The following is a 23,385-nucleotide window of genomic DNA, read 5'->3' on the forward strand; positions in this document are numbered from 1 at the left end:
GAACATGATAAAACGAAACAGATTCAACCGAAGGAAAAATACATGATGTTGAAAAGGTCTTCCAGAAGGAAAAGCTTTCTAGGGCTGACAAAAGGAGCAACAGCAGAGCTGAAAGGTCAAGTGATAAAGCATTTGCCTAACAAGAGCAAGGCCTAAACTCAAACCCCCGTCCTGTGAGGGTGGGGGGGAAATAGTCACAGTAGCCAAATAGAAAATAAAAAGAGTAAATATTGTGTGAAATGAGAATAATTGATTTCTCTTTTCTCAGAGGCTGAGATCGGGAGGATCAAGGTTTGAGGACAGCCCAAGCAAATAGTTTGAGAGACTCCACTTCCAAAATAACCAGTCCAAAATGGACTGGAGTTATGGCCCAAGCCACAGAGCACCTGCTTTGCAAGTGTGAAGCCTGGAGTCCAAATCCCAATTCCACCAAAAAAAAAAAAAAAAAATTACTACTATCAAAGAAGAAAGAAAATTCTAAGATGTTCAGTGGGAAAAAAAAAATCAAATAATCAATAAAGGAAAAGAAATCAAACTAATACCAAGCTTCAAAAGAAACACTATGCAAGAAAAAAGGAACTGTAATTGTAAATATTTTAAATTTATAACTTTATAGCTAATTATTCAGATAGAAAAGATAAAAATTTTGGATAGGCATATTAGGTTTTAAGAATTATGACATAAATACTCATTAAAAGCAATTTTTTTTGTGTGGCAGTGGGGGTCTGAACTTAGAGCCTTCACTTTTGTGATGTGTTTTGTCTAGATAGGGTCTCTTGAACTATTTGCCTGGGCTAGCTTTGAACTGCGATACTCCGATCCTCCTGATCTCCAGATCCAGAGTAGCTAGGATGACGGGCGTGAGCAACCAGCACCTGGCTAAAAGCAATTTTTGAGGAAATAAAAACCCTAGGAGATTATGCAAAAATATAAGGTATGAGTAGTCAAATAGGCTAATAAATTTCATTATTGCCTTGAAGGAATAGAGCACAAGACAATAAATTTACAAACACTATAGATACTGGTAAGAATAATAAATCAATAGGGTATATAAACTTAGATTATGATCCACTCTAACAACTAAACACAGAATTATTAACTTTGAAACCAGCAGAAGACAAACTATCCAATAGAAAGTATAGAAGGAAAAAAAGAAGTTCAATAAATTAAAAAATAAAAAATGTTAGTCTCAAAAGAATTTAACTTGCAAGAAATGTAAAGAAGTTGGGCTGGGCACATAGCTCAGTGACAAAGTGTTTGCATGCAAGGCTCTGGATTCAATCTCCAGCAAAACACACACACACACACACACACACACTCTCTCTCTCTCTCTCTCTAAGTTGGAACTGAAGGGAAAAAGTACTAAGCGTGAAGAGGATCAAAGTATTTACACAAACACATACCATGAGGATAAAATAATAGAACTAAACACTGTTGAAGGAGGGGAGGAAGGGATTAAGGAATAGAAGAGTGAACTGTGTGCATATTTGAATTGTCAATGAAATAAAATCCCCCTTGAACTGTTAATATGCTAATTTGAAAAGCAAAAAAGCTTAACTTAATAAAGTCGCAAACATTAAAGACACAGGATGGAAAAAGATAATCAGATTTTAAAAAAGAAAAGAAAGCTGAAGAAGGTATCTTCATATTAGGAAAACTGAATTTATGGCAAAAAAAAAAAAAGAAACCTATGAAATACAAAGGAGAACACTAGTTTAACAAAAGAATGTACACACATTCCACATACAAACATAATGATATAGCTTCAAAATGTAATCAACTCACAATGAAAGAATCACAGGGAGAAACAAATTAGAGATTCTTAATATCACCATCCCAGAAACTGTTAGGACAGCAGACAATAAGCAGAAATAAGAGAACCTGTGTAATACAATTAAGCTTGGGCTATTAATTAGCATATCTTTATACCCAACGTTTGGAGAGCACTTACAAATTCCTATCTTACACAAGGTGTTGCAGAAAAGTAAAACCAGCTCTGCTCATTCTATTAGGTAGTTGAAATCTTCATTTTTAAACTAGTTAAGGATTACCACAATTACTACCCCCTGAAAGTTTCTGCACATACATATATACACACACTTGAACACACAAGCTTATTTCACTAATGAATTGAAGGACTCTAAATATCTACTTTACAGACTTAAGGAAAAAGTTCAAAAGAGTATGTGAGTCAATACAGAAAAAGGTGGAAGGAAAAATAGGCACTGCCATGGATGTATATCAGGGGTAGAATGCTTGCCTAGCATGCACAAGGCCCTGGGTTTGAGTCCTAGTCCTTCACCTCCCACCTCTCTCTCTCTCACACACACACCACTGAATTTAATAGGGAGATTTTATATTTGACTCTTAATATGCCTGGAAACAAGACAAGGATGCTTGTCTTTAATGTTAATGTTTAACACAGTATTGGCCAATGTTATATAAAAAAATGTGTTGTGATATGTATCATAGAAGATTATAGAGCTAAAACTGCCAGGTATCTTTTTGTGTTGTGTGTGTGGGGAAGGGGAGACAATGAAATATTACCTTTAATGATTTAATATAGTACTATCTACAACAGCAAAACAACATATATAGAAATGAATGTAATCTTTATCATGAAAAAAGAAAAACCTGTTAAACTATATAAAAGACACAGAATATAGTATGGATAAATACAAGAATATGGAAAAGACCAATGAAACAAGAGTTGTATTTGGAGGTAGGGGAGTATATAAGGAAGGAATTTGCCTTGTTAGATATTAAGACATACTATGAAGTGATAGTAACTAAGCATAACAATGATAAAAGAATATGATGAGTGCTGCTCAAAAACAAATGCAAGTGTTTACAAGAAGATGATATGCAATAAAGAGGCTGCACAAATAAATGGAAAGTCTTATAGTTAATATACTTTTAATAAAACCTAGCTCACTAAAAATGAGAAGTGATAAAAAGAAACAGGGTACATACTAATACCAAATACAAAGGTGGATGTTAAAGAAATCAAAGACTTAAATTTGAAAGGTAAAACTTCTCAACCAGTGAATAGGAAATGTAGAAGGAACCTTCCCAAACAATTTAAAAAAACAAGCCATTGATTTAAAGAAAAAAGAAACAAAAAAACCTGTACTAACATAAAATTAAAGATTTGTTTGATGGAGGAGTCCATGGATAAAATTAGTAGAAATGAACCAAAGTCTAGAAGTTGATAATAATATAGACTACATAAGGAATTCTGCAAAACATGAAAGAGGAAAAGGGACAAAAGGTGCAAATGGGCAGCCCAAAAGGTATGCTAACTTTATGAAAAGCAGCTCAAAATCCATTAGAAATCAGAAAATACAAATAAAGCGAAATGAACCCATACATCTTAGATTGATTTAAAAATAAAACCAAAAGAAAAACAACAATAACAACAAAAATCCTAGAATGCTGGATGATACCAATTACTGGCAGAGACATGAAGATAAAGCAACCTTCAGGCAGCAGGAAATCACGCTGCAAGTACTTTAAAGTTTGCATACCCTACATTACTAGCAATCCCACTACAAAGAACACATCTAAAGAAATTCTTAACTGTTTCTTAAGATGTCAATCACAATAGAATCTGTGTTGATGGAGATAGGAATCCATTGAAGGAAAAGCAGATAATCAAATACAGTACACATACCAGAGAACCAGGAAACATTTAGAAGCTAATAAGTTGAGACGTATATAGAGCTATACCAACCTGAATGGATCTTGAAAGCTGAATTCTAAGTTGAATGAGATACCTGGGATATTATTAATGATTTACATCACAAATGAAGTAAGAAACTTGCTAATTGCCCCTAATTCTGTGTATTTCTCACAAACTTCTAAACAAATCTCAGAAATGATTAAGATCAGTAAACTTCCTATGAACCTGAACCAAAATAAACTTTAGAAGCCTAACTCTAAATAGGTACTACTAAACAAACTCCCAATAATTCTATACTATATACTAATAGACATTAGGTTTCCACTATAACATACATAAATCTTAGATGGTTTAAAAAACAGATACACCTGAAATGTTGATTACAGAAAGATAAAACAAGGAGGATGGAAAAGAGAACTTGTACCTTTCAATGTATCCTGTTGGTGTTTCTACCAGACCATCAAGTCTTTCTTGAAGGGCTGCAAGAATCTGAGGATTTTGCATCATCTGAACAGTCAGCTGACGCGCTTAAAAAAAAAGGGCATCGAAAGGATTTTATGAAACTGTGTTGTTTTCATAAGACAATCCAATCATGAAGTTTTTTCTAACTGTAAAATGAGTAGAAATGGATAAAGTAAGCTAAAGAAAGTACATTCTAGGAGAACCCAATGTTCAGGCAAGTTCAGATTCCTAAGGACTCCTAATGCACAGCATTTCTCACTTCTCAAGGCCACTGTCACAACTACTATTAACAACAGCCTTCTAATCCTTTGTATCTTGTGTTTCACCCACCTTGCACTTTGAGAAGCTCAAAGCTTCATCCAGATGCCTAGGTAAGACTTGTGACAAGTCATTTTAAAGCAGACAACACATTGGAAAACTGTGCGTATAATGACAGTTTTAGGCTTGTAAGAAAGATGGAGGAACAAGTGATCTAGATGTTTGTGTTTGATGCTTAGTGAAGAATATATACAAATAAAATTAATAGTTGAGACAAGCAAAGATTGTACATAATGCCAAAATCTGACTAGTAACTTTTAAAAATTATACTGAATTCAAACATAAGCTGGATTTATGCAAAAATATGCTACCTATGCTCTCTTCTTTATGAATAGCTATTATACAAAATTATTAATTTTCCCAATTATGTTCTAGATGATCAGTTTATTTCTGATTAATAATTCAATGACTAGATATATGACTGCAATAATAGGCATTTAGGAACAATAATGGCCATTGGGGACATAGTTTCATATCATGTCTCTGAAGAAAATGTTGAACAATGAAAGCTACAAGTGCAGTCTGTTCACAATTAACTTTCATCTGGCTTAAAAATAAAAAGTTAAACCATCTGGTGCCTAAATATTCTTGGCCCGGATCTACAAGGTAAAACTTAAAAGCAGTACAATGCTCCATCACTACCACTCCTTTTAAACTTTTTTGCTTAAGTAAAATTTGAATGTTTTGTCTACATTTAATAAATGCCTTTTTTGTTGTTTGGAAGTGTGGATTTTTAAAAAGACACACATTATTATGCTTTCAATATAGTAAGCCTTACTGAAAATAATCCCCATACCCCAGAGTATCTAAATTCAGATAAAACTCAGACACCTGTTTGACATAGCTATACCATGTCACTCCAACAGTGGAGGGTAAAAATAGTGACTTCTGATGAGTCATTATATCCATACCTTCCTTCCTTACTACCTTCTCATAAACACAGTTACTGAACTCAAGATGTGGACCAATGGATAAAAGCCATGAGCCCAAAAGAGGGAATGGTACTTATTACTCTCCTCTACAAGACATATGCCAGCAACTACTGGCTCCTGAAGTAATTTAAAAATAATACCTTTGATTTTTGTTTCTTCACCAGTTTCTTCTTCTTCTACTTCTTCAACATCATCCAAATCTTGATCAAGTTCAGACTGTTCTTTGCTACAATATCATAGTATCACACCATGGTTCAAATGTATCATTACAAAAAAAAAAATTACAGAAAAAACTTAAATTCATTTTCCACATCAATATGCTTTTTTCCAATGATAGGAAAACCAAAAAGTAACTCACTTTTCTAACTGCATGTCTGGAGTACTTAATACTTTGATTTAAAAGCATTTAGCCAAATATAAAGTTTGTAGTTCAAGCTTTCAAAATGTGGTTTGGTAGATTTTGGGGAAATAGGACCTCAAGAATGCTTTCCACCTAATACACCTGGATTCCATTCTTGCTTCTCAGCACCCTCATTTTATGAGACACCACAACACTAAGGTAAAAAGTCTCCATTTCCTAGCCCACTTTGTAACTCAATGTGAGTATATGACTATGTTTTGACAATGAAATTAAAAAAAAAAAAAAAAACACCAAAAGATTTGTAGTGTAAAAATTTGAGGAACATCCTTATAAATGGTACATAGCCAAGAAGCCTTTTTAATATTGTTCCCTCCCTCCTTCTCTTCCACCTAAGAATATGGAGTGATGGCTGGATCATGGGAGATAAATGAAGTATCCAAGCTAAGGCTGAAAAACTTATGAAAAACAGAAGGATCCTGGATCCTTGATGGCTATGCAGCATCTATACCAGCCTGTATTCACTATCTTTGGACTTTCCTCTTTTTTATTTACTTTACAGTAATGATGGAGAACAAATACTAAGACATTTGAGCCTCCTTCTTGCTTGAAGCAAAGCCAGGAGGATGCTACCATTAAGAGGTGGTAAAAAGACAGCAATCCTTCTTACTTTGTCTTGAAGAAATCACCAAAAAAATTTTTGAATATGAGGTTAACATGTAGTATTGTAATACGAGTCATCATATAACCTTTTTTTTTTTTTTTAATAGGATCTTACCACATAGTCCAGACTGGCATCAAACTCACTATCCTCCTGCCTCTGCACCTCCAGTGCTGGGATTACAGTCATGCACTACTACACCTGGCTTCACCATATAACTTCTTATGAATTTACATAGCATTTGGATGAGATTTAGTTGCTTTCATATCTAAACAGCATTTGAAAAAGGTACTTTTCATACAGGAGCAAATACTAACTTTCACATATAAGGACAAGTACAGGAAGCTATTAGGCTCGTCAGCTAAGAAAGTCAGCCTTCAGAAATGATGTAGATTATTTCTGGAGTAGCTTTGATTCAATGTAAATTTAAGTGATGCATAATTAAGAGTTAAGGGCCACTTACAATTAAGAGTTAAAGGTAACATGGAGCAGCCCTTCCCCTAATATCTCTAATCACTTACTTAACAACTATATCTAAAGGCTTTAAAAACAGGTGTCCACAGCTATGTCACACTGTCAAATTCAGCTTACCTCTATTTTTATAAATTAAAATTCTTACTGGAACAAGCATACTAACTGGTTTGTGCATTTATTATCTATCTATGGTTGCTTTCATACTACACCAGCACAGCTGAGTAGTTATAAGAAACCATATGGCTTAAAATAGCTGAAATACTTATTCTCAGGGCATTTTTTTTTACAGAAAGTTTACTGACTCCTGCTTTAAACAACAAGAATCTCCCCCCCACCCCCCCAGCAGACAACCTCCCCACTTGATCTCACTATGTAGCCCAAGCTGGCCTTGAACTTAATTTTCTGGAATTACATAAATATGTTCAACCACACCCAGCTTAATGCCAGTCTTAATGGGTGAACCACCAAGTACTACTTATGTTTGAGGAAAGCCTCTAACACCGAGACTACAACAAATGGAGAAAAGAAAATTTAAGAGCAACAGACTATACAGGGGAAAGAAACATTCACATAAAGACATAATCAATGAACCAAGAACAGGATGCTATGAAAACAAGAACAAAGAGCAAAGGGACTCTTAAGAAACTAAAATAATAGGTTTAAAAATTCAACACAAGAGTGGAAAAGTTGTCTACAGTTCTGCTAAGAAAAGCAAAGAGACAAAGACGGAAAACAGGACAGGAGACAATAAGACTAATCTAACATACAACATCTAACAGCTGAAGAGAAAACAGAAACACACAACAAAGTCAAGAATATTCCCTAGAACTGAAAGCCACTTGAATTGCTAGACTGAAAGGATGCACCACTAAATGCCTAACAAAAGATTTAAAAAAGGAAAGTTTCAAAACTAAAGCTAGAGTAATTCCTAGAAATATATATATATTAAAGCAATCATCATACAAATGATCAAAAATTGTGACTTTGAATTTCAATAAAACACTGAAAGCAAGGTGACAATGGAGTGGTGCCTTCAAAATACTGGAAAAAAAAAAGGGTTCTTACCTTAGGATTCTACACCCAAACGTATCAAGCATAAAATGTAAGTAATTTTCAATCAAGCTACATATCAATATAATTTACTTCCTGTGTACCCTCCAAGAGGTACTGAAGAACCAAACGAGAAAGTAACACAGAATACAGCAAACAGCAAACCCAAGAGAAGAGAAACTAAAGGAAACACCAAGACGAACCACAGTCATAGCCTCTTAACCAAGAGTTAAGAGTGGTATTGTATTCTGACAATATCACTAAAAAAGTGCCTGCTGCCACTCAAATTTTTTATACTGAAGACAGCATGCATGCATGAGAATACTGGCCCAAATTCTCATGTGTACTTGTCTGTGTAGGGATTATTACCTCCCACCTCCATGCCTTCCACATGTTGAGATTCCTGACCACCAACCTCCATGCCCTGCTACCTAAACAGCTACAGATAATCTTCATGATCCCTAAGTATTCTGTTTAAATCTCTAGAAAAGAACCAATCATCTGCCATCTAGTTGTCAATGTCTGAGCTGGCAGGCTACTGTGAAATTAAGGGTGAAATACTGTGCAGCTCATCCTATTTTCCCTGACCATATTTCTGCAAGACATCAGTCCACACTAGAAACCTACCACATGACAACCTGATTAAACCCCTATTTCTCGGGATACATGCACGTTTCACCTATGTTTCAAGATGCATTGTATCTCTTGCCCAATGACTTTTCTAGAACAGACCCTTAAAAAGCCTCAGGAAAGTTTAAACCAGATTATTACCCAGATAATCTCCTTGACTTTTTATTGGCCTATCTTGGGATTCTTCAACTAATACTGCTTTACACAGCATGTTCATGCTTGCTATTCAGGTCTTCAAAATTAAACATTAAGAATTTACAGAAAGTAAAACTCTAAATACGAGCAAAGAAATGAACTACACAAAAGCTGGAATGATTGCTTCAGAGGGAAGATGGAGAAGGCAATTGAGAAGGGATAAAGGGTTTCTAATAGTGTTTTATGCTTACCTTGTACTTAACTATTTTGTTAATGTCCAAACTCTACAAATACATTTTATACACACGACACATTATGGTGTAACTAAGAAAATCTTTGAGAAATGTATCTGGTAAAAAAAGAATTTTGCAAATATTTATGATTTATTATCAATAATGTGTTCAGCACTTTCCTAAGAATATATGCTAGTAAGTGGTTTACTGTATTTATGATAGTGATTATACATTTTACATTGAATACACTGTACCCTACCTTTCCAAATAGTAGGAATCAAGCATTAGTCATTACCATACATTTTCATAATCTGTACCAATATTAACCACATCATAGTAATGACTCCAAACCTCTGAAAAAGAACTATCTGCTACTTACTTGTCAATGTCTGCCATGTTGCAAGAACTCCAAATATCTATGGAGAGAAATATCAAAGTTAAAAAAAAGTATACGATGTAGTTAAAACCAATAAACATTTGAAGCTAAAACCCTTTGAATCAATAGTACATTGAAAACTATCCCAAGAAATGTATACTCTGTACATTCCCTTTATTTTAGGGAATAAAAACTGGCTTTTTTTTTGGTCAGTGCTGGAGATTCAAACCCAGAGCTTTGTGAGTGCTAAGCAAGTGCTCTACCACTGAGCTACATCCCCAACCTCTGTATATTCCCTTTGAAATAGTATCAGTTTAAGAAAAATTCATGAAACATACTTTCTAAGTATTTACTGAAAATAATCTTTCAGAGGATACTGCTTAAAACAAGCATGTCAAGAGACTGTTAATAACACTGTGAGTAAAGAATCTAGTATTTGCTAGAATTACAGAAAGTTAGTAAATAGAGGATTTTTATTCCAATTCTTTTAATATTCATGGTTAGCCAATTTTGCTTAGCTTTTTATTAGGCTACCTAGCATCTCAGAACAAATCCACAACAGTATTTTATGAAATTCATGTTAAAAAACCAAAACCTGTCCCTGGAGACTTTTTTTTTAAATAAATAAATAAATAGAAGTTTAATTAATAATCCCTGCATCAAACAAATCTCTGAACCAATATCAGGCCCTTGAAACTATTTCATAATTGTAAAGCCCTGGGTTCCAATCTATGCCAGGTAAACCTTCACTATCTCTTCAAGGGTACCATATGTTAATGCCACTGATAACAACCCCTCCGCCCCCACCCACCAGACTCCTTTGGGTATGCAGGCATATTATCAACACTCTTGATTGCCAGATCTAAATAAATTTACTACAAGGATTTATCAGAACATGCCCTAAGTTGCTTCCCACTAAAAGACTAAAACTTAGAAAATACTGCTTTAGAAAAACCAAACTTTGTGTTGCCAGGCACAGTGGCACACACCTGGAATCCCCACATTCAGGAGGTTGAGGCAACAGGATCCTAAGTTTGAGGGCAGCCTGGGCTACTACACCAGCAAGTTCTAGGCTAATGCTAGTGAAACCATCTCAAAAAAAAAAAGACAAAATACAACCAAAGAGAGAAAAAGTAAAAATAAATGTAGAGTAAATGCATCATACTCAGGTCGAAACACAACTGAATGCCATTAAGAAATCTGTAAACTAAAAAAATTTAAACTAAGTTTAGATACACTCCCACATAAAAATTAAAATCTATAATAAAACCCGCTAAAAACTGTTAAAATGAGGATCTATATTACAAAAATATAATTAATATAGATGGGGTCAATCTGATTAAAGTATACTTTATGGATGCAAGGAAGTATCACAATGAACCCCTTTGCACAATTAATTCATACTAATAAAAAACAAACCCTCCAAAAATTAAAACCTCAGAACTCACAAAATTTCCTAAGACGTTATCACTTCCACATTAATGTGCTTAATATGTGAATTACTTAGCAATGGTCTCTTTGTTGTCTTTTTGCAGTACTGGAAAATGAACCCAGGACCTCTAGCAAGGGCTGTCACTTGAGCCTTTTGGCCCAGGCTTGCTTAAACTCCATAGGCATGTGCCACCATGGGCAGCTTGATTTTGAGATAAGGTCCAGCCAATTTTTTTTGCTTGGGGTGGCACTGAACAGCCATCCTCTGTCTCTGCCTCCTGAGTAGCTGGGATTAGAGCTAAGATGTGAGTTTAAGCTGTCAAGTAGTGATTTTGAGGGAAATATTATTACTGATCCAGTGTCTGTCCTTTAATTATAAGGAAGACTTCTTTCCAGTGTATCCAATTCTTTTAAACTATTTTCCATGTGCTTTAAATAACCCCTAGTAGTGATTAAGTTCTTTAGTAATGCCAAGCAATTAGCCAGCATTTACAAAATATTTAGCAAACAATTATGAATACTAATTAAAAAATGAGAGTAATGAAGCTTAGTCCCAAAGAAATGCAACTGGATTACAGTTTCTTGAGGTCAAGGATTTTCTTTCAATGCCATGCGTTCTTTTAAGTCTGGATAATACTCCTTAAACTTTACTTTTCTAGAAAGTAATTTGGCCACAGGACTATCAAAAGTCTTAATTATGTCCATCTCCAGCCTTAGTTATTCACTTATAAAAATGTTCCATGGGGGCTAAGGATGTAGCTCAGTGGTAGTGTTTGTCCACCCAAGTGTAAGGCCCTAGGAATGATCCTTAGCACCACAAAATAATAAAGCCAAGCAAAAACTTGTCTTTGGCCAGGCAAAGTGGTACATGCCTGCAGTCCTAGCACTCAGGAGGCTGTGGCAGGATGAGAGTTAGTTAGACATCAGCCTGGACTATGTAGGGAGACACTGTCTCAAGGAAAAAACAAAATAATGTTCCATTAAAAAAAAAAAAAAAGAACAAACTATAGAAGAGCCAGGCATGATGTCTTTCAGGACAGTAATCCTAGCTACACAAGAAGCAAAACTGTTCCTGAGATCCCATCTCAACCAATAGAAACTGGGCATGATCTGCCTTACGAGATACCTTCTCTACCTGCACATCCTGGTTAAATATTCTTTCCATCAAAAGATGTCTCAAGAATGACTATACATTAGTGCAACCTAACATCTATCCCAACAGAACAGAGAAGACTCATAATATGGTAGGAATTACATCTGGCTTTGCAAATCACTATTACATTGTATTCTTCAGGGTGGTACACATAACTTGTTATATTTATTAACATGGAATGTACATACAACAGGAAGTCTTGCAGTAAAAAATGAAGCAGCTCTCAAGACATGATAGCACCAAGATATAGAATAGATTGCAAAATCTCATTTGGATATGAAAACTATGTGTACTCATATACATAATATAAGTAAGATTTTTCCATATATAAATTTTTAGTGCTGGGGATTGAACCCAGGGTACTACACTGCAATATGCCAAGCACACACACTACCACAGAGCTACCCCAAGCCCTCTAAATAAAAAATCTCTAGAAAGACATACCAGAAACATAAGAGTTATCTATAAGATACTAGGGAGAAATGAGAAATTTTTCATTCTGCATTATTTGGCCTCCTAATAACCAGAAACTTACTTTAGTAACATTTTGGAATTGGCTGTGTTAAATTCATTGTGTCTAGTACATCCAGCAATTCTCAAAAATACAAAAAGTTAATCTTAAAACTTCCAAATTCAAATTTTCACATGATCTTAATATGTTCACAGAATGACTACACTGCTACCCTCAGCTGTCCATTTTACAATACAGAGTTTAAGCTCTTACAGTGACATTGTTTTGCTCCCCCCCCCCTTATTCAAACAAGCCCTTATTAAATACATGTACCATTCTGCTAGGCATGGTAACACATAATGATGAGAACAATCAACCTGGTCCCTGCCCTTGAGAGCTTAGTCTAGAGGGGACCGTAAAGGTGGTTTTGTAAAATGAGAACTCTGAATATGTATATGACTGAGGAACATAACACAGCAGCTGGAAAAGGATGGCATAATCACCTTATAATAGTTAAGTGGTAGGGCTGCTGCAGGCCCTGTGTACTGTTCCATAGATTAGTGATGCATATAGGCACTCTTGCTTTGACTGGATCTAGAATTTTCTCTCTTGATCTCCACTAGACATATAGTTACAAAGCTCTTCTTATGAAAACAAAACAGAAAGAACTAACAACCTTCCCCATCTTCTTGCTATCTAACACCTGGGGATTATTTTCTAACTATTCTCTATATATATGCCCATCTTTCTAATTTAGATTATAAATTTTTGACCTGCAAGGGTCAGATCTTGCATTTCTGGTGCAACCTTTGGCAGCACTGCAGACAGTCCCCAATAAATGCCCTCTGCATGAATGGACCTGTAGAGATAAAATACTTTACAGTATTTCCATTTATTGGTGTCATGCTTTTGTTCTGCTTTGTGATAGAGCTGCACAGTATCAACTTCCAGAGGGCAGAGAAAACAGCTTGGTGCTTCCTCACATATAAGAGGCACCACACAAAATTTGACCCTTGTATGCTTTTTAAAATACGCACTGTTAGTGTATGTTAATTGTACAAAGGGGCTACACCATTACACTATTTCACACGTGCATATATTGTACACTGATCAGATTACCCTCTATCGCTCTTTTCCCCATACTCCCACCCCCTTTTCCCAACAGCTTTCAGTGAGCTGCCTAGGCTACCATCACACACAAATGTATTTTAGCATTGTTCCCTCCCCTTCATTCTCTTTCCCTCTTCCCCCTCGTCACCCCAAACAGTACCTTGATTAGTCATGTTTGTGTGTGTATGTATATGTATGTATGCACATACATATACATTTAGGTCTAGATTCCACATGAGGGAGAACACATGGACCTTGTCCTTATGAACCTGGCTATTTTGCTGAACACAATCTCTAGTTTCATCTGTTTTCCTGTGAATGCTATCATTTTATTCTTTTTATGGCTGAGTAATACTCCATTGTGTATATATACCTCACGCAGTTGTTTTTGTGTTTTTTTTTTAAATCCATCCACAGGATGAAGGGCATCTAGGCTGGGCTGATTCCAAAGCTTAGCTATTGTGAATAGTGGTGCAATGAACACGGGCATGGACATTGTCTCAATCATATCCTGACCTATGTTCCTTCAGATATATGCCCAAATGATATGGTAGTTCTATTTTTAGTTTGAGGAGATGCTATACTGTTTTCCATAGTGCTGCACTAATTTACAGTGCCACCAACAGTGTATGAGGGTTCCTTATTCCAGGTATCCTTGCCAGCATTTGTTGTTTGAATTCCTAATAGCCATTCTTTTTCTTTATTAACACCTCTCAAGAGACACCTATTCCAACCTGCCAAATTTAGCTTAATTCAATCTCTTGGTTGCAAACTTTCAAAAGTAGGCCTAATACTGTAGTCAAATCATTTTGGTTTATATCGCTTTTGTAGCAAACAACTTCCGGCCCCATTTCATCATCTACAGAAAGGTAGAAAAAAACATTCCCCTCACTGGATTGAACTACAAGGAGCATTAATATGTACAACTTTTATGTTTTTATGTACCAGCTAAAGACTTTTTAAAATTCTATTACCCACCCCCCCAAAATAGAAAACCACAAAGATTCAAAGAGCAAATCCATATAAATCCTAGTAAGCACCCAATTAACACAAGCTATATGCTTTCTGGGGTTCATTCTGAATTACCTTTGACACAGCCAGTAAGGTTCTGCAAAAATAATTAGCTAAGGATAAAAACAGATTATTTTAGTTTGATCAAATGTATCACACTGGCACTAAGATGTTAGCATTAGGAAAAACTGGTAAGGGGCATACTGGAACTCTGAAATATCTTGACAACTTTTCTGTAAATCTAAAATCAAAAGTTAATCTGGAGCTCATGTCCAGATTCTGAACGAACAGGTTCAATGGACACAAAACCTCCAGCTTCTGAAGCCCATTGTTCTCAATATAACCAGATCACAATGAGCAACACAGGTTTATGTTAACATTTACCTTTATTTTTTTACTGCAGTTGACAAGACAACATTAAGTAAAATCAGTGAGTTTTGTTAGACATGAAATTGCACTCCATGATCTTTAAAAAAACTTTCAATCCTGGTTAAAATGATCAACTGTGCATTTGAAAAATAACTAAAAAGCACAGAACAGAATTTGCTAAAATCTTAAATGCACTGAAACAATTCTACTGTACAAGACAGTAAGAAACTCTAGTCCAAAAATTAAGGCAAAATAGGAAGCTATGTTTGCCAGGAGGCCAACTGCCATCATCGGCAAATGTGAATTTAGTTTAATTACCTTCTAGTAAAATCGAAATCCTGGGCCTGCTGGGCATGTAGCTCAGTGGTAGAATACTTGCCTAACATGCACAATGCCCTGGGTTTGATCTCCAGCACCAGAAAAAGGGGGAAAAAAAAAACCATACCTAGGTCTGTCCAACATGGGGAAACTTTAGAGTTACCCTGCCAAATTAAGAAGGAACTCCAAAGTGCTATCTCCTCATAAAGAGTAAACCAGTTCTCTGAACAAGCAACATCTTTGTTACCCGACCCTAAGCTATGAGCTTAAAAGTGCCCTTGGCTGTACGTTCACAGATAACCTGCATATCCAAATACAAGTGAAAGGCACCTTCATTCTAGACCTCAATTCATAAAAGCAATTTTCAAGGAAACAGGAGCAAAGAAAACACAGCAGAAACTAATCTAACAAAGACTTACATATTATTGTTGTCAAAACAGACTAAGCAAATGCCAAAAAATACCCGTTTACTAAGTTTGAAAATGTACCTGGGGCTGTGGGTATAGCTCAGGAGTAGAGTGCTTGCCTCACATGCATGAAGCCCTGAATTCCCTCTTAGGAAGGAAAAGTAGGAGGGAAGAGAGGCAGGAAGGAAGAAGAAACAGAACCTATAAAAGGGACATCCTTCTATTGAAGGTGATATAGCAAATTTGGAAAAGAACAGATAAAAACTAACATCAAGGCGGGGAATGTGGCTGAATTAGTAAAGACCCTAAGTCCCAGCCCCAGTACCACCAAAAATAAATAAATAAAATAACTGATATCAAACTGAATGGACTGACTTAACAGTGGATTAGATACAGCTGTAGCAAATTAAGTGAATGGCAAGCTAGTTTAGAAGAAATATATCCAAGTATGGAAAGAGACTAAGGGATGGAAGCCAAGCATAGTCACTCATATTTGTAATCCCAGCTATTCAAGAGGTAAAGACAAGGAGAATCATAATTCAAGGCCAGCATGGGAAGGTTAGCCCATCTGAAATAAACTGGACATGGTGGTACACACCCATAATCCCAGCTACTCAAGAGGCATAGGCAAAAGGACCACAGCCTGAGCCTAGTTCCTCGCAAAAGGTGACTCTACGTGAAAACCGAACAAAAACCGAAAAAGAGTTGGTAGTGTGGCACAAGTGACAGAGCACTTGCCTACCAAGCACAAAGTCCTGAGTTCAAACCCTCAGGACTGAGAGGAAAGGAGGGGAAGACTAAGGGATAAAATACACCAAAATGAAAAGCTATCTCAGTACAGAACAAAACCCAACAGAGGTGTCATACAAGTTCTAGACATGGAAGAGAATGGGATAGAATATTTTAACAAACATCCAAGAATTTTCCACAAGTGATAAAAAATATCAACCTAGATTCAGGCCCACACAAATTTTACTCAAGATAAATAGAAAAGTTCACACTGAGACATATCATTAAAAAGGCAAAAAGTCACCTCAAAGGCATACAAAGACAGACTGGCAGTTGTATATTCTCTTCAGTAACAAACATCAGAAGAAAAAGAACTCCCAGTGTATTAACTAATGATCTTGGAATATATGCAATCAAAATACCCTTTCAACATGAAGGTGAAGCAGATACTTTCAGGCACTCTCACTAACCTATTCTGTAACTGTACTCTTCAGATAGAAGGAAGTGACTACAGATGGATAATCTAAAATACAAAAAGTGAAGGAGAAAAAAAGTATCTGTGTATATATAAAGATCATAATTTTTGAGACGAGGCCCCATTGTATTACCAGGGCTGGTCTCAAACTCTGAGGCTCAAGTGATCTTCCTGTTTCAGCTTGTCCAGTGCTGGGATAGTACTACATAGGTGCAAGCCGCTATCAGCTAAATAAAGATTTTGAAAGAAACAATCTCGCCACTATGCAGTGTAGTAAAATTCCTGTGAACAGGAAAGAAATGCATTTAAATACTGTAATGTTATTAAGTATACACACTGTAATTTCTAGAATGACCCCCACAATTAGAAACAGTATATGTAACTTCCAAAGTAAAAAAAAAAAAAAAAAAGCTTTAAAGTAAACCTAAAAGAACAAGAACAGGCTGAAAAAAAGCACAAAAATCAAATTTGAACTTCATGATAATTTTATCACATTTAAAACTAAAGGCCATGACATGCTTTTATAAGCAACACATCTATAAGCTCGAGGAATGGCTCAAGCAGTAGAGCAAGGTTCTGAGTTCGAACAAAGTACCACAAAAGAAAAGAAAAAAAAACATATATAGTGCAAGGATAGTATGTAAATAGAATAACATCAAAGGTCACTACTTTGCAAAAGTAATTTTCAATATAACACATACAAGCTCTCAAAAGGAAGGCATATTAGTAGATATAAAAAGGTCACCGTTTTACAAAGATTCGATTTTCACCCCACTATAATGTATACAAGATCTCAGTTTTTCCTAACAAAAACTCTGAAGGCAAATCTTATATTTAAAAACTTGAACATGAAGAAAACCTTCCACTGGAATCAAGAGAAACTAAATGAGACCTCAAAAATCAATCAGTTTGTGGTATTACAATAGCTAGACATCTAGACACCTGAGAACAATTAACTTCTTACCCACTCCGATAAGCCAATGAAAATGATACATTTATGGAGTCTACTTTGTAAAGGAGTATTAGATTTTCCTCTTATTTGCAGATTAAAATATTAAGCACCTAATTTAGCAAAAACTATTTAAAATCTGACTATGTCCAGTTCACTATTTCAAATACCAGGGCACATTCAAAATCAACCTGTTTCACAGATTACACATTAACAAACTAGTTATTGTTCTTTTACAGAAAATGACTACTTCTTAATGAAGTAGGGAGTTATTTAAAAATGCAAATGATTTAAGGCAAAACAGGGAACTAGTAATACCCATGGATATACATTTTCCTTTACCTCAGATCTCAACTTATCCCAAATGCATTTTAAACAAATCTGTATTTCAGACATGACTGCTCTTTTTTATTTACTTTATTATTTTTTGGGGGCCTTGAGTTTGAACTCAGGAGCCTTGTGATCCAGCACTCTGCCAGTTAAGTATCTTCAGTGGTTCCAGAGACAACACATTATCTGGCTCCAACACAAAATCACAGATTAAATAACGTATTTTTTCCACTGACTTTTTCATTTCAGTGATAGCAATAATCAAGTTAGAACTGGCCTAGTATTGACCACCAAGCAAAATGGACTCTATTTGAGAAACACCCAGACTATCATCCAATCAAATAGCAGAGGTGGATTTAAATTTGGTGAACTCAGTGCTATAGCTTTCCCCTGGAGAACAGTGGAACCCATGATAGTGTGCTTTTGAATTTGCCACGCCGAAATCATCATTGCTCAGTCATGTAACCCTGGATAAGTCCCTTAACCACACTGTACTAGCTTCCTTGTTAAAATGTTAGCACTACCTACCTCTAGGAGCATTAGATGATACAATGATACATGCTGAAGAATTTAAAACAATGCCTGAAGAGCCATACTGCAACTGTTAACTTTATTTCTCTGTTGTATTCTACTTTAGGAAATACTGTAGCCTCCTTTCCCAGTAAAATTCAAAATGAACAAAATTTCTGAAAAAGTAAAGGCAGAGTTGGTAATCAAAGGTAGAGGCCACTTTCTATGATAAGCCCAGTAATGCATTCTTTCAACGTACTGAAGAACTTACCACGTGTAAAGCAACTACACTCATCTAAGCCACCACTCTGCACAACACAGAAAGAACTTTATATGCAGATAAAACTAGTCTGAGACTTAATATTATTAATTCTTACAGGTTCTTTTCCATAAAGCATGTTGCAAATTTACTATATGTTCCTCCAATCCTTTCTTCTTTCCTCACAGCACCCATAACTTAACATTTTATATCCAGGCAAACAGTTTTATTCATGATGTAAGATATGTGCAAACAGGTGCTAAAATATTCAAATAAACCAAAAATACAATTATAGGTTTGACTGAACTTTAGAATGTTAATAGACTTATCATTACTATTTCTATATTAGAGAGAATGAGCATTTGTTCTTTCATTATTACATTTCAAATTTACAGAAAGCAAAATTTGAATGGAACAGCCAATTATTTTATTTGACATCTTCAGTCAAACAGATTCTGCTTCTTTTAGCCCCTTCTCCTATAAAAGACCCTTTGTTTTGAATATGTTTTAGGGAATTTAGATCAAATCTGTTACCTGGAGCCAATATGAGCAAGCTGAATAAAACGAGCTATAGCATTTCGGATTAGTTCTGCTGCCAATGTGTTTTTTAAAAACATCTCATGAAAGGACAGTTACGTGCCAAATTCAGCAATTACTGTCATTTAACAAGCCCAACATAAAAAATACTTTGTAACACAAAACATTTACAAAGATTTTTAAAATCAGTATGGTGAAGTTTTTAATTTCTATTTATCAAAATAGCATAAATGATATAGGCTTTGACAAGAGCACTTACAGAGGTTTTATAATGACAGATGTCTAAGTCCATATTAGTTCCATTCTCCACATGACCAGTCTTCTCTGAATTAGAATTAAAACTAGTTGTACAGTTTAGATTTGGGCCATGTATTTCAACTTCAACAACTTCAAACAAGCTGGAGACACAACAATCCCTAAAGACCACTGAAAACCTCACTTGCCTGTAATCCGTTTTAAATACATTTACTCTACCTATTAGGATTTTTTCCCTTACCCAATACAAAGTAATAGCTAATAGATATTACTCTGTAAGTAAAGTTAGGAGTATTCGTTTAAACTGACAACACGACACGGATATTAATTTGTTTTTGCGGTCCTCTTGAGTCATGCCCCCATCCCTACAGATATTAGTGGACATTAGTTTGGAAAGATGTTTTGATTACATCTATTTGGAAAAATAGCGAATTTTGTCTTGGCTTTTCCAAAACCAGGGAAGCAGTGAAAGTTGTGAGATTTTTATAGTGTAGTCCTAACAGAATTCATCAGATCAGTAATAGTCTAAAATAAGGACTAAGATAACTTTAGACCATTATGCCAGGTTCATTCTTTTTGTATCCTAAAAGTCCTGCCCTCCCCAAAAGGACTTCGGTCCTTTCCTCCCTTCACTGCCAGTCCCTAGATTTTTAAGCAAGCGGGGTGCACTGACAAAGCATCAAAGGACACACTTTGCTCAAGTCAGTTTATATTAGCGCCTAATTCCATCTTTCCCCCTCATCCATCTTGAAACACTGGTACAGTTAAGTATCTCATTCTGGGAACTTCTATCTAGTAACTAATTTGTAAAGCTAGAAGAATGGAAACCATCATTGGCCAACCCCGTTATTTTCATCTAAGAACCGTCTGAGATTTAGATCGATTCGGATCAATCCTTTTCAAACGAAAATGCCCAGGCCAAGACACCTATCTAAGTTCTACCTGCACCGGGTATACACAAAACAGTCAGTTGTTAAGAACTACAGTAAGCACTTCACACGCGTTCATTAAAATCCTAAGAGTAGTAATATTCGGATACGAGTACAGGAAACCCCGGGAGTTTGAAGGCCCAGGGGCAGAGATCTTCCACCAGGCGCGCCGGCCACCACGTGCGGAGGGAAGCCGCCGGGGGTTCCCCTCCCCGCTCGGGCTCCGCCCCCCGGTGGGCGGGGCGAGCGCCTCGCAGCCTCCCTATCCCCGCCCTCGCGGCCTCGTCCCTCCGCAGCCCCTCCCTCCCGTCGGAATTCGCAGCCTCCGCTCTTCCTTCCATCCCCCAGCGGCCTCCCTCCGGGTAGTCATTTTGGGGAGAGAGGCGGGGGGCATTCGGGGGGCGTCGAGGAGGTGGCGGCCCAGCGCTCGGCCCGGCTCGAATCCCGAGCGCCTGCCGGTGCCTCGCGGCGCGGCCGCCGATTTCTCGTCGCAGTGGCCTCGTTCCCGCCCGCGTGGAGAAGCCGGTGGGGCTCAGAGAACCTCAGTGCCCCCTTCCTCCCTCTCCGTTCCCAGGCCGCGCCGAACCCCGCACGTCTCCCCAGCTGCCCCCGAGAAAAAGCGCCGGGCGGTGCTGGGCCCCTCTCGGGCTGCGAGGTGGAGACTTCACCCCGGCCTCCCAGAATGGCTGGAGGCCCAGGGCTGCCAGCGGCCCCGGCTCCCGGTTCCCCGTGCTGCCCTCGCTCCGTCCCTCCCCGCCGCCCGCCCAGCTCCACGTTCGCCCTTCCCCTCCAGACCCGCGTCCGTTACCGGCGGCAAGTACGGGGAGCCAGGCGGCCGGAGCTGCGCAGGCAGTGACTCAGGGCGGCCGCGGCGGCGGGAGGAGCAGGAGGCGGCGCCGCGAGCAGATGGCGCTAAAAAAGACCCGAGAGCCCGCCGCTCGCGCTCATATACAATTAGCGTCAGCACGTAGGCCCGCTCCCCCGCCCTCCTCCTGGCCTCGGCGTCTCCTAGCAACGCGAGCGGGAGGCGGGCCCGGGCTCGGTTGCCTAGTAACAGAGCTGTCCTTCTCCTCCGCTACCTCCACGGCCTCCGGGTGGGTTCTTCCCCCGCGCAGCGCTTGGGCTCCCCTCACCTCCCGCCGGTGTCCGTCCTCCTCCCGGCGCTGTGCACCCCGCCCTCTCTTTTCTGTATCCCGTCCCTTATGGGTCAGGGTCCTGACGGGCACGCATCACCCCTAGCGCACCTCGCCCCCCTCACTTAGGACCTCGCGGGGTGAGGTTGGGGTGGTAGCCCAGAAGTGGGCTCGCTTTCCGTACCCTTGACATTCAGCCCTTCTGGATTCCCATCCCTGTCCCGGACTAATTCCTGTAACCTGGTAACCATTTTCCCTCCCCGCCTAGGAACAACGGTTTTTTCCTCCTGACTATCTCGGCTACATCTTCTGCAGGGCTTGCTTCTCAGTGGGTCTCTGCTCCTTTTAAGGATGCCCTGCATTCTACCTCTGCATCCTTTTAACTGACGTGCAATCCCTCATTTCTGCTTTAGTTCTTCTGATGGATGGAAATGGCATGTTTTGTGTATTCTCAGGATACTTTGTAATGAGGACACTCAATATATCCGTTGTTTCATCTTCCTGAAAAATTAAATCCTGTATAAATCCTCTGGCTTGTGAAACCTCGTGGCTGTTTCTCAATTGATACTGGATCATCTAATCTTAACTTTTTTTTTTTTTAGACAGTGCCTGGCTATGTAGGCCAAGCCGGCCTTGAACTTGCAATCCTCCTGAGTGCTGGTACTACATACAGCCGTGCTCCACCACTCCCAGATTAATACTGATTCTTAAAACAGTTCTTAAAGTGTGACCTGAGTCAAAAGTGTCCGCAGACCTTCAATGGGTAAGGTCAAAACTATATAATAATACTGATACACGTTTTGCCTTTTACACTCGCAGCCTTTCACAGACGTAGAGTATTCTGGAGTCTATATGTCATGTGTTATAGAAGCATTGAAAACAGAAGCAGACAGGAGAATTCCCGTCATCTTTTGTAAAATCAGATATTAAAGAGTTTGCAAAAACGGGGTTGGGGGCGTGGCTCAAGAGGTAGAGCACCTGCTTACATGTGTGAAGCCCAAGTTCAAACCAAAAAAAAAAAAAAATGTAAAACTGTGGGCCACTCAGAGTTTTTTGTTTTGTTTTGTTTTCTTATTTGGAAAGTAATTATTTTTCACATAAAAGGCTAATTGATGTTACCATTGATTGTTTTATTATTGTTTTTAAATTAAATAATGAGTACTCTTAAAATTTCTCAATGTTAATCTCTAATATGTTGGGGACAATTTGGAAATACAGCATTGAACAAGAAAGACAAGATTCTTGAGTTTATTGAACTGACGTTGCAGTCAGGTGGAGAAACTGATAAACAAGTACCCAAACAATTTCTGATACTGGTAGTGAAAGGGCTATAAAGAAAATAAAATGAGAAAAAGGAATAGAAGGTGACTGACCTAAAGATGCCGTTGAACTTTTTAAATTAACCCCTATTATGACCCCCAAAATCGCAAACTTTCAGTTAAAGTTCCTTTTTTTCCCCTCATACCACATAATTTTCATTTGGAAGATTTTTTACAGCACTGTAGCCTAGAGGTAAAGAGGTATGCTTTGGAGTCAAACAAATAGGTTTTGTGCCTGTTCTACTACTCAGTCACTGTAACTTTGGATAAGTCATTCAGCCTTCCTAAGTTGCAGTTCCCAAGTCTGCGAAATAGAGAAAATAAATGTACTTTCCTCATAAGGCCATTGTAATTTTTTTCTTTTTATGGTACTGGGGTTTGACCTCAAGGCCTAGCACT

General features: G+C 37.6%; 1 protein-coding gene across 4 annotated transcripts in view; it reads right to left on the reverse strand.

Moving 5' to 3' along the window:
* Nap1l1 (nucleosome assembly protein 1 like 1) overlaps positions 1-21,482 on the reverse strand; it is a 33,971-nt gene extending 12,489 nt beyond the window's left edge. For 3 of the 4 annotated variants that reach the window (XM_020170954.2, XM_074083957.1, XM_074083958.1), the window contains exons 1-4: positions 21,343-21,482; positions 9,315-9,351; positions 5,535-5,620; positions 4,107-4,209 (exon numbers count right to left, since the gene is read on the reverse strand). In XM_020170954.2, coding sequence (XP_020026543.2) covers positions 4,107-4,209; positions 5,535-5,620; positions 9,315-9,331 — 206 coding nt within the window. In that variant the 5' untranslated portion in view covers positions 9,332-9,351; positions 21,343-21,482. The remainder of the gene's footprint in view (positions 1-4,106; positions 4,210-5,534; positions 5,621-9,314; positions 9,352-21,342) is intronic. The other variant, XM_074083959.1, reaches the window with a different exon arrangement.
* Between the last annotated feature and the right edge of the window lie 1,903 nt (positions 21,483-23,385).

This window comes from Castor canadensis, chromosome 8 (genome assembly GCF_047511655.1).
Source record: "Castor canadensis chromosome 8, mCasCan1.hap1v2, whole genome shotgun sequence".
Taxonomy (NCBI): Eukaryota; Metazoa; Chordata; class Mammalia; order Rodentia; family Castoridae; genus Castor; species Castor canadensis.